Source organism: Zingiber officinale, chromosome 5A (assembly GCF_018446385.1).
Source record: "Zingiber officinale cultivar Zhangliang chromosome 5A, Zo_v1.1, whole genome shotgun sequence".
Classification (NCBI taxonomy): Eukaryota; Viridiplantae; Streptophyta; class Magnoliopsida; order Zingiberales; family Zingiberaceae; genus Zingiber; species Zingiber officinale.
In genome coordinates, this window is record NC_055994.1 from 99928697 (window position 1) to 99944797 (window position 16101).

At 35.8% G+C, this 16101-nt stretch overlaps 2 protein-coding genes across 4 annotated transcripts; both read right to left on the reverse strand.

Moving 5' to 3' along the window:
* Positions 1–68: 68 nt before the first annotated feature.
* Positions 69–765, reverse strand: LOC121981222. The gene has a single exon (XM_042533640.1). It carries the CDS (start codon positions 749–751, stop codon positions 506–508), a length of 246 nt encoding a protein of 81 aa, XP_042389574.1. The 5' UTR covers positions 752–765; the 3' UTR covers positions 69–505.
* A 1115-nt stretch (positions 766–1880) lies between these two features.
* Positions 1881–15597, reverse strand: LOC121981223 (protein SUPPRESSOR OF PHYA-105 1-like). Of its 3 annotated transcripts, none has more exons than XM_042533642.1 (8): positions 15374–15596; positions 13254–14841; positions 12215–12372; positions 8215–9046; positions 3893–4039; positions 3309–3623; positions 3160–3219; positions 1881–2688 (listed from the first exon to the last, which is right to left on the reverse strand). In XM_042533642.1, the coding sequence occupies exons 2-8, from the start codon at positions 14736–14738 to the stop codon at positions 2497–2499; spliced, it is 3189 nt and encodes a 1062-aa protein (XP_042389576.1). In that variant the 5' UTR covers positions 14739–14841; positions 15374–15596; the 3' UTR covers positions 1881–2496. The 3 variants fall into 3 exon arrangements, with proteins under 3 accessions (XP_042389576.1, XP_042389575.1, XP_042389577.1); XM_042533641.1 differs by having other exon boundaries at positions 15250–15596; XM_042533643.1 differs by lacking the exons at positions 1881–2688; positions 3160–3219; positions 3309–3623 and having other exon boundaries at positions 3893–4044; positions 15250–15597.
* Positions 15598–16101: the final 504 nt, after the last annotated feature.

Sequence of the window (16101 nt, forward strand, 5' to 3'; positions counted from 1 at the left end):
TTTTGACAGAATATACAAACAATTTTCCGTTGTCGAGCAATGGTAACTCGAGAACGTTGTATTTCAAGAGGCCGAACAATATGAATTTTGAGATTTTTTTTTTTTTTTCAGTTACTGGGCGAAGTACGCGATGCTTGATTGTTATATTTTTGCTCTATTTGAATGGTAAAGAGTTGATGGCTCTATTTTTAGACTGAACATTGTTATTCATCTACTGTGGAGGCTTAATTTTGTAGCTCCAATTGTTTGAATCTAAATGCTTTTTTTTAGTTAAACGATCTGTTGCCATGAACTTAGTCTACATCAATGATCTAAAACTAAGATATCATTGTCAAGATGCTACAATAATATCAAAATGTGGTGTTTAAATAATGAATGAAGAAGTAATTGTTTCACTCGATCTCAATAAACCATGTAATTAATCATAAACCTATCACATTATATGGCCTTCTTTATATATAGCAGCACACAGCAACTGTTTAATGGGTCACCTCAATTCAAAGCATCAGTCACCGCCGGCGACGGAGGACGAGGTCCAGAGGAAGGCGCCGATGGCAAAGCCCCTCTTGTCGGCAAGGTCGCCGGCGACCGGAAGCCCATACTGGGCCAGCAAGCGGTCCAGCTTCCACTCCGGCATGGCCTCGTAGTCGTCCTTGCTGTAGCGAGGGTAGTGTACCGGCATCTGGAAGTGCCCGCCGCCGCCGTTGGTGAACAAGTCGGCGCTGTTTGGCTTTGCTGCCACGGACTCCATTCTCCCTCCCTCCAAAGCCTAATTATTAATTGCGAGTACAAGTTTGTGGTGAATGTTTATAAAGAGAGGGGCTGTTAGAATACAGTTGGAAGGAGAATGAGGGAGGTGGAAAAGGGTTAGGGAATCACTGAGCTCATGATCTCTTCCTTCCTTTTGAAGACAACTAAGTCACAGCTTTCCTCGTAATTATATATTTTATTTATTTATTTATTATTATTATAATCACCATACAATGTGAATGAACTCTCACTAGGTGCATGGCCATCACGCAAAGTTTATGGACTACCAGTTCCATAGATCTTCTTCAGGTTTAATCTTAGCTATTAATGGTTAATTAACAAAGATCAGTTTAAACGTTTAGAATATATAGCCAAAAAACGTTAGTTTAACAAAGATCTTCTAGCTGAAACTATTAATAGTATATAAAGTCGAAGATAATACATTAGATTGTTTTTTGAGAAGATTTTAAACAATAAAATTGTTAAATAGAAGAAATAAAAAAAATAAATTTAAGCATCACAAGTAATAAAAATAATAATTTCTTAAATTTTATTAACTCTGACTATTATTCCAAGTTAATTATCAGGAAAATCTAAAATCGGAAGATTTTCATATTTGGCCAAAGCACAGTTGGTGTATATAAATATGTTTGAGGGGTTTGTGTTTATTTAATCTGCGTTCTGTTTAGTAGTTAACTTGCATATTCAATTATAGGAAAAATAACAGATAATTTTGTAAAGATTTTTTATTATCTGAACAATATTTTAGATTAGATGGTAGCTAGTAAAGACTTTAAAAGTTATTGTTAAAATCTTGATTTGAATTCATCAACTTAGTGAATGTTTGCATGAGTACCTTTAAAACAATATATGTAACCTATTTAGTCTAATTGATTCAAAGTAAACCAATTCTCAACCAACAACAACAACAAAGAGTAGTTTGCCAACTTAATCATGTGTTAGTTTGCCCTCGAACTTCCATTTAGAATAGATATAAAGATTGAGCAGCTAATTATTATTTTTTTTTAAAAAAAAAGTGAGATGGGGTTTGATGGATAAAAGCAGCAACCATATCACACCCACATGCAAATTCCCATAAATTTTAGCCCAAGCAAATCTGAATTTTCTTCTGAAACAGAACATGCACACTTAATATATTATCAACACTAGATCAACATTTACAGCAACTTCCAAGAACATTGGAAATTCTTTCACAAACTACAACAAAATCGATTTTTCACAACTCATTTCTCTTCTAATCTAGTTCTGTAAAGAATCATTAGGTAGGTAACCATTATAGTACATTCTGATCATAGGAAGCACCTCTATATGCAAAGTATAGTGCCTCTCGTAGGAAAAACTAAAACCTGGAACCTCTTGCTTTACAGCAAGGATTTTGGAGTTTTCTATTTCGGCGAGTTGCTAGTATCAATCGACAGATCAATTTTGTGCATCACATATCGGAATAAAACTTGGAAGAAATAAGCATCACATTGCAGCACCTCCTTGTTTAATTGATGATGATAGTTGTGATTCTCAGATCGTGTCATTCCTTTGACACTTTGGCATCTTGGAATTTGTTTCTGGTGAAGCCTTGGCAACATAAAGTTTCAGAATAAAATGGCAGCGGCGCACATAAGGTGCTATATCATGTGCATATTGACAGACTGGTTGCGACTTCAGCAGAATGCCAAGTTTGCCATCAGGAACATCATGGAGATTAATTATGACAACTTTTTTTTTTTATCAAACAAGCTTCAAAACTTTTATTCTTCCTGTGGAATTTGCTGCGATGACCATATTTGATTTGCTTCTCCAGCAGACACTCGAGACAAATTGTCCACCATCATCATTTGTCTCTTGCCCCGTTATTGGGTCAATGGAGCCAAATTTGTGCGAAGTCATTGGCATGGGAAATGCTCTATAATAAGCATAAACCTGGAGAAATGATAGAGTTTATGAATAAAAACATATAATTGATAGTCAGTAGAATCTCAATTAATTGGAAACAAACAACATATTGAGATGACCAATATGAGGGAGAGAGGGAGTTTGCAGTGGGGAAGCAGAAACTGAAATTCTCCATTTGGAATAACCAAAGAGGAAGGGTGAAACTGTTGCCTATGCTCCTGAATATTTAGATTTTTGTCTCCATGGATTTGGGAGTTCTATTTGCTGGCTAGGCATCGGGTTTTCAGTATTTGCTATATTGCAATACACACTTAAAAAATCTGAGCACCCAAGACCTTCACATATCAAAGTTCATGGCCAACTAGTACCAACATAAACTTTCTCAGAAATACAAATAGTATATTTTGTTGATCAATTTCTGATGATTTTTCTGTTTGCTATTTCCCTTGCCATAATTATTATTATGAGAGTGAGCAACAAAGTTGCAAGCAAACTTACTTCATTTGTTTCTGAACCACATGCTATATACCCATCACAAACAGACAAGCCAATGAAATTCTGCAGAAAACATGATAAATGCGAATCACAAATAAATTCCTCAAAAGATACAGTTATGTAAGTAGCTAAAAGAATTAAAGTGGGAATACCTTCTCATTGGTATGGCCACTTAGAGTTAGGCTGCAGGCATTGGTGGAGAAACCACCAGAATTTGTTTTCTCAAGATCCCAAATTTTAAGTGTGTTGTCAGTTGATGCAGAAACAAGTGTTTCTGAATCTATAAATTTAACATAGCTGACTGCCTTTCCATGCCCAGAAAGAGTACACCAAGGAATTCGAGTGTTCCTTAAATCATAACAGTAGGTTTTGTAGTCAGCACATCCAATAGCCAAGAGGTGTGAGGAACATGAGAATTGGACAGAACACACATTGGCCATAGTTCTTATGGTGTCTATAGAATTTTTCTGCAATAGCAAAGTAAGTTCAGTTGATAGTAAAGTAAGCAGGCAAGTCCAGTAATCAAATAAGGGCTTTATTGCCAAGAAACATAGCAAATCCCGAACTTTCAAGAATAATTTACTTTCTTTCTATTTTACTAACTTATTACAAATCCACAGTTTAATCATGTGATGTATTACGTGTACAAAATAACTTTCTTTTCAACATGTAGCAGATTAAGACTACATGTGACCATTGAGCAATGCCTAAATACAATATTTATTCAGTACCATACCTCATTGATGCTCCAGAGTTTCACAGTGCAGTCATCACTTCCACTTGCCAGCTTAGTTGGATCAACAACAGAGAAATTGACAGACCATGCTCGTTTCTGGTGCTCTGTGAACCTAGTGAATCCATGCCCAGTACTTGCATCCCATAACTGAACTTAACAAATATGAACAAATCAGAAAGCATTGAAAACTGATGCGAAATAGGAAATTTATTTATTTTTAAGTATTAGAATTGTAAGAGTTTATTTTGTAAGGTTCTCATCTTTAGGAGAATAAATCTTCAAAGGAAGGTTACAAGTTGGTAATTGTCTTAAGAGCATATGGAAGTTTTGGTAGTTCAATTTAATTTTGTTTGTTTCTTATTTTATAATTTAATTTATTTCCTAGTTTTTTAGGTTGGAATCATTAAAAGGAGTGAAGGGGAGCCTTGGCACAATGGTAAAGTTTTTGCTTTGTGACCAAAAAAATCACGGGTTCGAATCCTGGAAACAACCTCTTACAAAAAGCAGTGTAATGCTGCGTACAATAAATCCTTCTCCGGTATCCCGTATGGCGGGAGCTTCGTGCATCGGGCTGCCCTTTTTTAATCATTAAAAGGAGTCCAGTTCTCCCATGTTAGAACATTTTTGCATAATAAGATTTTCCTCTTCGTGAGTTTTTATTCTTTGTTTGAGATTATTTATTTCTTTGTGTGAGATTGTGTGTGCAAGTTCAAATGACGTTAAGCCTCTATGCAAGTTTTGATTTGCTTCTGTGCCACATCAAAAATTTGACCAAAAAATATATTTCAAAAATAATGAAAACAAAACCATGTTGCACTCCTCTACCAATGAGTTTAAAACACATGAAACTAATAGAATCTGTATCAAATTTTAATTTCCAATTATCTCCTCTAGATAGAATCTTTAGCTTCTTGTAAACTTTCAAGAAAAAAGGAAGTTATCTAGCATCTCCACCTACATATAGGAATGATGCAGCTTATTCAGTATAGTAAAATTCAAGTCTGATCAATCAAGTAAATGTATCCCTTACTAGTTCAAATTGAAAACAAACTGAACTAAATCAAAACTTCTATTTGGTTTGTTTTTTCACCAAATTAGTTTGATTCATTTCAGGTTAACTGAAGCATGACAGTATTTCAACTAGTTTTCAATGTGCTTAATTAATGTAAGCCAACCAAAATTGAAAAATAAAATAATATTGTCTTTGCAACAATAAAATATATATTTAGCAGTGAGGACTTGTTTAGAACATTCAAGGTGTATAAAATTTATTGCAAAAATTCATTATAACAATATAACTTAACACATTAATTTTTTCAATAAAAATTTGGTCCACAAATAGTTGTAATTTAATATCAAAATTAAGAAATTACAGAGTTTTAAATGCGAAAACCAAAGTAAAACTGAAAACTTTAGACCTTGTGGTCATGAGTTCGAGTCACAGCAAAAAAAAGCCTCTTGCCATCTAAGGTAAGGCCACATAGAATAGACTCAATGTGCTCCAAGCTTCATGCATCGAGCTTCCATTTATCAATTTTGTTGATATGTTGATTCAGTTTATTTTGATTTCCAAATAATCAGTATAGAAAAATGCAATTCAATTAGATTTGAACCCAATGGGCACACACCTATAACCAAGGCTGGTTTTTTTTATGTTCCTCTCACCTAGAGACATGAGATGTGATATGGTAAGTGTACTCTTATGAGAAGAATTTTTCTTACATACATCATGAATATGGCAAATATTTGCAATTTAGAAGTGGGATGAACTTGCTATGTGTCATTCTATCACATCTCCATGGATCCTAGAGATCTGAAGCTCCAGCTTGAAGAGCATCAAATGTGCAAAATTCAAGTGTGGTGTAGCCTAGAAGATCCCTGTAGTGTCAGTTCAATCTTGCTTATGAATGCAATAATACCGCCTCCTGAATGCATTGGACTTTGTGCTTTCCTTTCGCATGCATTTAGCTACTTCTAGTCTCCATTTGAAGTTCTTTCTAAGGTTGTTGGACAAGATTGTGGATATGGATGGAAATGATTGAGTTAAGTCATGCTTTGAATAAACTCGACCCAATCAAAATATTTTCCAAATTTTTTTAGTTATGGAACAAAAATCAGATTCAAATTTGAATACATTAAGAAAAAAAATTTAAACTGGAAAATTAGTTAGGTTTGCTTTTTATTTTTGAGAATTTCTCAATACACATAGCACATATTGTAGATTATGAAATTATATATATAAACCAGATCTAACTCAAATTTCTATAAAAACCTGAAACTCAAAGATGAAAGATATTTCCAAACCCAAAAGAATTGGATTGCTTCAGGTCGATTTTTTGGACAGTAGCTGCAACTTTATTATCCTCTGAATCTGTTCCAACATCCACCATTATTACTACTAGTTCAGATGAGTATGAACAGTATAGACCTGGCTCAAGAATGCCTTTAGTTCATCCAACATTATTGGCAGAATCTCCATTTTTGGAACTACTTCCATGGTAAAATACAGTGCCATAAAGCTTCTTGGTACTATGCAACTTCTCATATAACTAGTAACTAGGAGTTATTTTCTATTTTTTATCTTAACTTTATCATATCCTCATTGCTAATTGTTTGCATAACCCTGTTATTTCCCTGTAAATTGGTTCTCCATAACACTTTTAAAGATAGTTGAATTGCGATGTAGGCTTAATACTAGTCATTTGTATTTTAGGACTTACAGACAAATATAACGATAAGTAGCAGTCATGAATATGATAGAGCTTACTAACTTGATGACCAATATCCCTCTAGCACTCTAACTACCACCAATATCTTTACTAGTGGGCATTATCATCTTGATCATTTGTGTTTGAAATAAAGGAGTTTTTCAGTCTATGGTTACAGTGAGACGTGTAAGCTTAGCAAACACAACCCTGTCTTTTTCTTTTGGTACTAATGAGTGTAGTAATATGATGATCTTAGATTAATTACCTTTCATAGTAGTAACCTAAGCATAATATGACATCTCAACTTCTGACTTTCACGTTTTCCTTCCAAGAATCCCTCTGCAAGCTTAATTCATAAATTTGTAACATCACTAGTCCCAATTCTCCCTACCCCCGCTAGTGCCAATGAACGGTTGAGTGCAAAATCTTGATCATAATTTTTTGTCTTTCTAGAAAATAACTCCAATATTTAACACAACAATCCTAGACTAATGGGGAGCATTTTATCAGGACTCATTAGGCAGGAGAATTGAAACATTAACCTGTTGCCAAAAATTGACAAACAAATGCTTAGCCCAAATTAATATTACTTGCTCATCTAAGCTTAAAATTTGCCATTCATTAGCTCTATCTCACCAAGTGGGACTAAATTAGGATGTCACATTTTTTTGGTGAATAGGCATAGGTTTCTTGGAAAATGATTACATCATGTAGAAGATCACCCATCAATTAGTATCTAGGAAAAAATAGATCATAAAAGAGCAATGAATTCCATGTGGTACTTTCTTAATTTCAAAAATCAAAGGCATCACTGCAACTCCCAACTCTCAAAACTGACTTCATATGGCCTGTACTTCATATGTTAGGAGAAAATAGTCTTCAACTTAGTTTTCTATGCAGTTAGGGTGGATGTGGTTTGGTTTATTGTTTTGGTAAGAAAAATTGAAACCAAACCAAAATATTTCAATTTAAAAAACCCAAATCAATACCAAACTGAAACCTTATGGTTCAATTTCTAAATTGGGCCTAAATTTTTATATTGGTCAATGCTGACCGGCCGACCCCACCTAGTGGGAAAAGGCTTGGTTGTTGTTGTTGTTGGTCAATGCTGATTGAAATTGAAATTGAACAATAAACATACATGTCAATCAAAAATAGATTAACATTGCCTTTTAAGCAAGGTTTTTATTGAAACAACAATCAAACTTTTTACAGTTTTAATATTTAGACTAAAACAACGAACACAAGCTGATAACACTAAGGAAATACTGGCTTAGCTATATATTCAATTTATTTATACAAAACTTTAACAATTTAGTTTGGTTTTAACAACTTGTAAAATTTCAAACAGAAATCAAACCAAAATGACTGTTTTCCAAATTGGGTTGGTTTCAGTTTTGTTTTGGGTATAGATGGCCACCCCTATCATGCACACCAAATGTATTGGAAAATTATTTTGCATGACCTAGTCCCCTAGAAAGGCAAAACAAAGTCATAGCATGGATAAGAAAGGACCTTATAACCATTTGTAATCAAATTAAGATAAATAAGTAAAATTGCTAACACATTACTAAGCAAATGTAATAAAAGATGTGAGATTATCAAGATACATACCTGGACGACACCTTCATAATCTGCTGAAGCCAAATAACTATTTATATAAGTATTCCAACAGACACAGCTGAGCTTGGATCTACTAGACATTTCAACCAGTGGGTAATGAACATCCAAATTGTCATTCAAAAGCGCACCAAACTCAAAAATCTTAATTTTCTTCGATACTCCAGCAGCAGCAAAGTAATCCTCATCACGGTCAAAACTCAAAGCACAAATGACATTCACAGAGTTGAAGGTGTCTACCTTTTTCAAACTCCCACAAACTTCAAATTTACTATACCGAGCATACTTGCACAAACCATTAAAGAAGGTGCCCAGACAATCCTTTGCTTCATTTGCATCATTCTGAATAAGGGAATATCTATTACTATTCTTCAAAACGCCACAGTCAGAATGGATTGCAGTAATAGGACCAGCTGTGTCAATTTTTGAGATTTGAGAGAAGTATGCATTTTCTAGTTGATCAAAATTCTTCATCAACCTCTGCTCATATTTATTTGATTTGGAATGTGATTGTAGTTGTTGAATATGTGATACTGTGTTTTCATTCATGCTGGAAGAATCTACGCGATTTAATAGGAACTTTGTGCTATCCAAATATAACTGAGCTCTTGATAAGTGCCTTTTTTCAGCCTCCTCTATATCTGCCTTTAACCAGGCAAGTTCTGCTTCTAGCTTTGAGGCCTGCTTCACTTTTTCTTCTTTCAAAGATGAAAGAAAATACAATAACAAATCTGATTCTGCATCTTCCTCTTCTACCAAAGCTGATGATTTATCTACCGAGAGCAAATCTTTACTTTCATTTAACAGATCACTTTGAAGAATATCCCTGAGCATGAATTGGCATTACCTTTAGGTTATACCATATCGACTCCATCAAAGAGGAAATGAAATCTTACATGAAGTAAACATGATGGTAGATATTTCTCAGCAAATATTATCATTAAAAATGCAACAATCCATCCCATAGTTTGCGGAGTTGATATCCAAATAAGCCAGCCCAGAAACATCCTTATTGGTCAGATTGCCTCAATCATATTGGAGTTTGAACACAGTAATATGAAAAGAATGTAATAATGAAAATAAGAGTTAAAGGGAAATTAAATTTGTTTAATGTGAAAGACAATGAATGAGGAAGTGTGCCATTGTTTTAAGGAGCATCCAAGAAGGAGAGCTATATGGATATACTGTCTGCAATGGATGCCCAGTTAGCTAAGGTGGAAGTCACTGTTGGAAAGCTGCAAGAATAGTCTGACGACTCAGAGGAGCATCTCGAGGAGCTAGACTCCACAGGTGAGGAGGTTAAGAAAGAGATGTAAGGTGCCCTCAATAAAATTGTAGACCAACTGACCTAGAAGAATGCCATCCGGGAGGCTATGGTGGTGTTTTGCGCAAGGAAATGGAAGAGCTCAAGGGAGAGCTCGCTTCTTGCAAGATAGTAATGGTAGGAGGCTTGCTTGCAATGCAGTCCGCATACTATGTGAAGGTTCCTGAAACTAATAGGTCCACAAAGGATGTGGACAATTTCCTTTGGGGGTTAGAGCAATATTTCAAGGCCACCAACATCAGAGATGATGCGCTTAAGATTCATACTGCGTCCATGTATCTTACTGATATAACTTTACTATGGTGACACCGTAGGTCCATTGATAAGAGGAGCGAAGGTGCTGCCATTGATACTAGGGACAATTTTAAGGGTGAGTTTAAGCAACAATTTTACCACGAGAATGTGGAAGATGAGACCCGAGCTGACTACATGTTGCATCTATGGTTGCCTACATGTGGTTGGCTTCAACATGTGAGACAATGTGAGGCGGATGTAGTTGCTTATGGTGGCAAAAGGCGAATACGCTTGCCCCTAGCGCCCCCGCCAAACCGTCCCAAGGTCAACACGGAGGAGGTAAATCACGGGCGGCTACTAGCCTTTGGAATAGTGACTAGCACATAAAGGAGGCATTTACCTCGGCTTTGCCGAGATTCGAACCCCAGACCTCATGGTGGCAACACCTCATGCGCTAGCCACTAGACCCATCCAAGGGGACACGTGCAAACACCATGAATAGATTGCACGTGCAAACATCCAAAAAATCAAAACTATAATTCATTTGACTCGATTTGGCTTGTATCAAACCAAATATATAATCCTACTTATTACCAATCTGATCCTTCTCAAATAACCACCTTTAGCCCTTATGATTGTGGAATACTATTATAAGTCTAGTTTTCAGTGTGATAACTTGTATGTGTTATTTTAAACACCTATTTTGCCAATATAGAATAATATTGATGTTGGTTATACAATATGTTTTGCATTATTGATTAACATGGATTTTTTGATATTTTATAAGCTTTAAATTGTATAATAACATTTATTTTTTAAATGATTATTGATGGGAAATGTTGATTAGTATACTTCATTGCAAATATGCTAATCAATTTTATAATATATCTATATATTAATATAAATTGTATATGCTTCTGCATATGCACTAAGTAGTGAGATCATTGCATACCACTTCCATTTACTTTATTACCTGTAAATTGTTAGATAGAATAGGAATAAATTAATTGTTGTATTACTTAGTCTAATGTCCTAGCTTTTAGATTAGATAATCTACAAGATATCCTAGTTCTCACTTGATATCCAAGCCTATCCACTACCCACTAGTTCTCCTCTATCCTTCTTTTCTTGCCTATGTCACCTAGAAGTCTTCCTATCATAAGATCTCTCTAAAAGGTTACCCTTCTTCATCTTCCCAATTTATCCAACATACACCACCAGACTCCACTCCTTTCAACATACCACCACCGTTAATGAGACAAGCCCCACTAGTTTCCTAGTCCTACCTATCCCCAACCATCCGACACTCTCTTCTGAATCTCGTAAATGAGGTCATGGAGGTGGAGACCATGGTCGTGGACACAAATAACCACAACCTCTTCAGATTTTGACTCTACTCTAGAATTAAAGATGAATAATTCTAAATTTTACTCAAAAACTGATCTAGTTCATCAAATCTTGCTATGATTTCTAGCCATGATAAAAACTAAGCCTTTGTGGTTAATTAATTCAAGAGCATTTCCACAAATGAATAGTAATGGTGAATTATTTTTTGGACTCTATCTTTTTATTTTACCACATGTTTCTATTGTTGATGACACTTATATTTCTATCAAAGAAGATGACTCCTTGCTCAACTCCTCATTGCTCTTGAATAAAGTGCTTTATGTTTGAAAGCTTCCCATGAGTTTATTTTTTTTGCTAGCACTTCTACAAAACCCTTAACCTTTTAACATGCCCATTGTGTTTTTCCGGTCATAATTTTAATGAAGTCTATCAGTTAGATGATCACCTAGCCTCTAACGTTCTTACTACAAACAATCTCACCATACAACAATGGCATTGTTGACTTGGTGATCCTTTTATCTAGATTTGAACAGGTTGTTAATATTCCATCTCTGTTGACCAAGCTTTATTGTGAAGTGTGTGAATTTGGTAAGGATCATTGAGTATCATTTCCTCCTAGTAGTCAAGAATATACCTCTTCTCCCTCCATTGCAATATTATATCTTAGTCTCTATTTTGTGCATGCCTCCATGAGCTTCAAGTGTTTGTTCTCTGAGCCGACATAGAAAAATTCTTGATAGTCCTTCAAGTGTGTCTCCCTTATTACTTGGTTCCACCCAATCCAACATTTTAAGAAAGGGTCTATCAAATTTGAAGCGCATACAACCATTCTCAATGATGATTTGACATACATGAATGTTCGTTTCCTTGGTGAATTTCTTACCATAGCCTTCTAATGTTAAAAAGGCAAACTATGGACCCTACTATGAAAGGAAAAAAACATTTTCCCTTTGCTATTCAAAATTACGATCAACATACATCTAGAGTAGCATGAAATGGCAGAGATTGGAGGATAATGTCTCAAAGTGCATCAAAACTTGTGCATGGATTTAAGGCATCTTCAGGAATACATGCAAAATGAATGCACACCTTGGTCTTGGGCGACAAGAAGGGTCAGGATGCAACAACCAAAGAATAAAGCCAACTTCCTTAAGATTTTCTGACACAAAGGTTGGTGGAAGAATACGGTGGCGCAGATTCAACAGTGCAGCAGAATGGAGTTTCCAAGTTTTGCAGCAGCATAACAACTGAAAACAAAGAGGTGAGAAATTTACTAAAAATATAACAAAAATAATGTATTAACTTGCTCAAATGTATAAACGAATCCAGTAGAGAAAATATCCCCTTCATTTGCCTACTTAGCAAAACTGTTTTTACTTCCATGAGGTTATTGAACCAAGACCAATGAAAACTGTGTTTATCTAGACATAAATCACCTTGAGCCATCATCAGTGATAGAAGGGGGAAGAGAAAAACAATATGAAGCTGACCCATAAGAATGTGCTGGTTAATGCATAAGCAAATTCCTTTCATAGTATTCCTAGGAATAGTTCTTTGCTAGCAGCCAACATTCCTTTTCTGTACACATCGAATAAAGGATAATAAGAAAGGAATGGAATGAAAGAATCAAACTGTCATCCCTACTTGTCTCCTTCATGGACCTATATGTTTAATTTGTGTGCCAGAAACCATCATTAGATCTATAATTCGCTCTCCTTATATCCTTGGGAAATCAATAACTTGATCTTTTTCCTTCACAATACTTCATGGCATTTTTTTTATTGGTGCTGTAATCTCTATTCATTTTTTCCAGTGTAACCACATTTTCAACTATTACAAATACTAATGACTAAACGCCAACAAAACAGATGAGAGTAAATGCAGAAATGAATCTTGTTTCTCTAGCATTGTTGGAAATAAGAAAATCATTGAAAGGAGAAGATCATTAAAAAAGGAACCTTAGAAATAAGCAAACCAAATACATATATTCAAATAGTAACAAAAAATGGCAATGGTATCAAGAAAATAAAAATCATGAACATGTATCCACCATCCTGAAAGAGGTTGGGCAATTCTACCAACACAATTTATGTCTTAATGAAGTGTTTCAGTTGTCCGCTTCACTCACCTCAAACAGAAGAAGCCCAAGACTGTAAACATTTGTTGAAAAAGAGCATGTGTGATCATTTATTTCCTCAGGACTAGCATACCAACTCTCCTCCAATTTCGGTAGTGTGGACTGTTGGCTGATGAAACTAGAATTGCCGTGCATATTCTTTCTGTCCAATTTTAATACCATAGAATCATTGCTAGGATTGCTTGATCTGAAATTATCAGCATCATGTTCAAGATGATCAACACCTTCAAAATCACTGCTTGACGGGCATGTGGGGTGCTCACTACTAAAGCACTTAAGACCATGAAATTTCTGTAGCTTCACCGAAGAAACTTGACGAGTGTCATTATCCTGGTCACTGCCCTTCTTTCTTTTCAAACGGCTGTCTAGATGGTGAATATATCGTCCCACAGAATCTTGATGCTCTATCTCACTCTGTGGGGCAAACGAGCCAATGTATTTAACTTGATTTGAGGGCAACTTGACAAAATATGACGGTCGTAAATTTTGTAAAATGATCTGTCGGGAGTGACAGATGTCAACAAAATCCACAATCTGCTTAAATATATGCATGCGTTCAGCCTTATTTATCTTTTGGTCTTTAGGCTTAAGCCACTCCCTCAAGATAATTTCTCCTTTATAAGGATTTGAAGTTTCTACCTTGTCAAACAAGATAGCATCTGCTTTAGCACTAGGAGTGTGAGATGATGCCAAAGTGATGCCCAAGCTAGCACTAGGTTGTTCAACATGTTGAGAAATCACAGTGCCAGGAGCATTATACTTTCCTTGAAATGTGACTCCTTTACCCTTTAGTGAAGTCTTCAACAAGTATTGGTGAAATCCAAACCCAGAGGGAACCTTAGTCTGAAGCACAACAGGAGAATTTGTTGGCTCGGTATTTGAGCTGAGATGCTTGTGAGCCTTAGATATATGATCAGACAATCCAGAAGGTTTTGGCTCAGACTGTGTCACTAGCATTCTCTTTGTACCTGATGATGGAGGCAAAACCTTGTTGTCCAAATCATCACTGTGATCCACTGAAAAGGATTCACTCACATCTTTGTCTCTTGATTTCCCTGTAAGCCTTGTGAAATTCTTCCATAGACCCAACTTATTTGATGGTTTCTCCCCGCTACCTGTGCTACTTCCTGTAGACAAGTTAGGATTCCTATAGCTTTTCAGAGTCAACTCTTCCACCATCTCTTCCTGTCTCCCTAGAGAGTTGAGGCCTGAGCAGTGTGGTTGACGTCCAGAATCTGTTGGCATATCAACATTTAAGTCCTTTTCTGTGACACTGTTACCAAACAACCCAGGTGGGTGCAGCAATGCAAAGTGTTCAGACCATTCAGCATCTTCAAGGTTAATATGTGCTTGCGTTTCTAGTGCAGAATCACAATTTGGCTCCTCTGGTGCTTTGTCAATCTCTACTCTTTTGAAATGAGGAGCATCAGGCCCTGAGTCCTCAATTATCTCATTTACTTCTTCCGATCTTTCCATAACTCGTGAAAAGTTCCTCAGAAACAAGGACCAAGACAACTTTGAGAACCAACTGCTTCAGTAGCCATTCATAAAAATTCCATATTTAACTTCAACAAGGCCCCTGCACCATTGTTTTATATCCAATGCAACGATAAGTAGAACGTAAGTGCAACAATGCGCATTCTATCCAAACGGAACAGAAAATATTCATTAAAACGAAATAAAATGCAGGACGGTCCTAGGGTTTCAGTTTGTAAATGCCAAAAAAAACAGTTCTGACATTATAATAGAGGAAAAATCATATTTTTCCACGAAATTCTGGCTTATCGGAACCGCAGATCAATGTTTACAGAGAGATTATAGATAGCGCCATAGTCCCTAATAGATTACGTACGTTAGGCAATGACCATCTAGTAACCAATCAGGCAAAAGAGGGGGAAAATAAAATAAAATAAAAAGATGAACTTGGAATGTGAGGGTACCAATTAAAAGCACACAAGTCAGTTGGGAAACAAACTAACAAGCATACCAGGAAAGAGGGCGGGATCGAGGAGCAGAGCTGAGGAGATCGATTGGAGGAGCAGTCGCGGGAACAAGAAGCGACGACAAAAAGAACCCTAAAACTGCCAAAAGCGGAAAGAAGCAGAGGTTACCTGAGCATTCACCATGATTAACAAGTAAATTCCACTAGGCCTGGATCTGCCATCTGCACATGACATATTCTCTCTCTCTCTCTCATCCTCTCTTCCCCTTATTCAAAGAAGATGAGGGGGAGAGAGCGAGGTGTCATCGTGCCACTCGAATTGTACGATTTCGTTAGGCGACACTTTTCATTGGATGGTTGCGTGCTTCATTGATCATCCAGGAAGGGACCTGGAATAAGGTTTCCATTTTTTAAATCATAGTTCATTTTTGGAAAACTTGTACGAACATCCTTATAAATATACCGTTCAAATATTTACGATTTCAAAATTTACGCATTTTACAAACTGACCATTTTAATTTGGCTAGAATTTTTTATTATAAAAAACATCCCTTATTTTTATTATCATCCATTTTTTTTTTTAAAAATGGCATGTTAAATTTTCATCCAAAAATGATTCAAAGGGTAATGATTAAAATGTCTCTATCACTAGTTAAAATTAGTTTAGAAGATGAAAGGAAGGAAATATTATTTAGTTTATGATACAGAGATTATTATGAACGGATCCAGATATAATATAGTAGTTAAAGTTAAGATAATAGAATAGTGAAAGTTAAGATGAGGTGGTAGTCTAAGTTAAAGGGAGGTGACAGTCGGGGGTTACTTTTAACAGGGCTTGGTTCTTCGCCTAATGATAAGACCCCTAAGTACAAGGACAGCCGGCCTAGAGGCCAATCA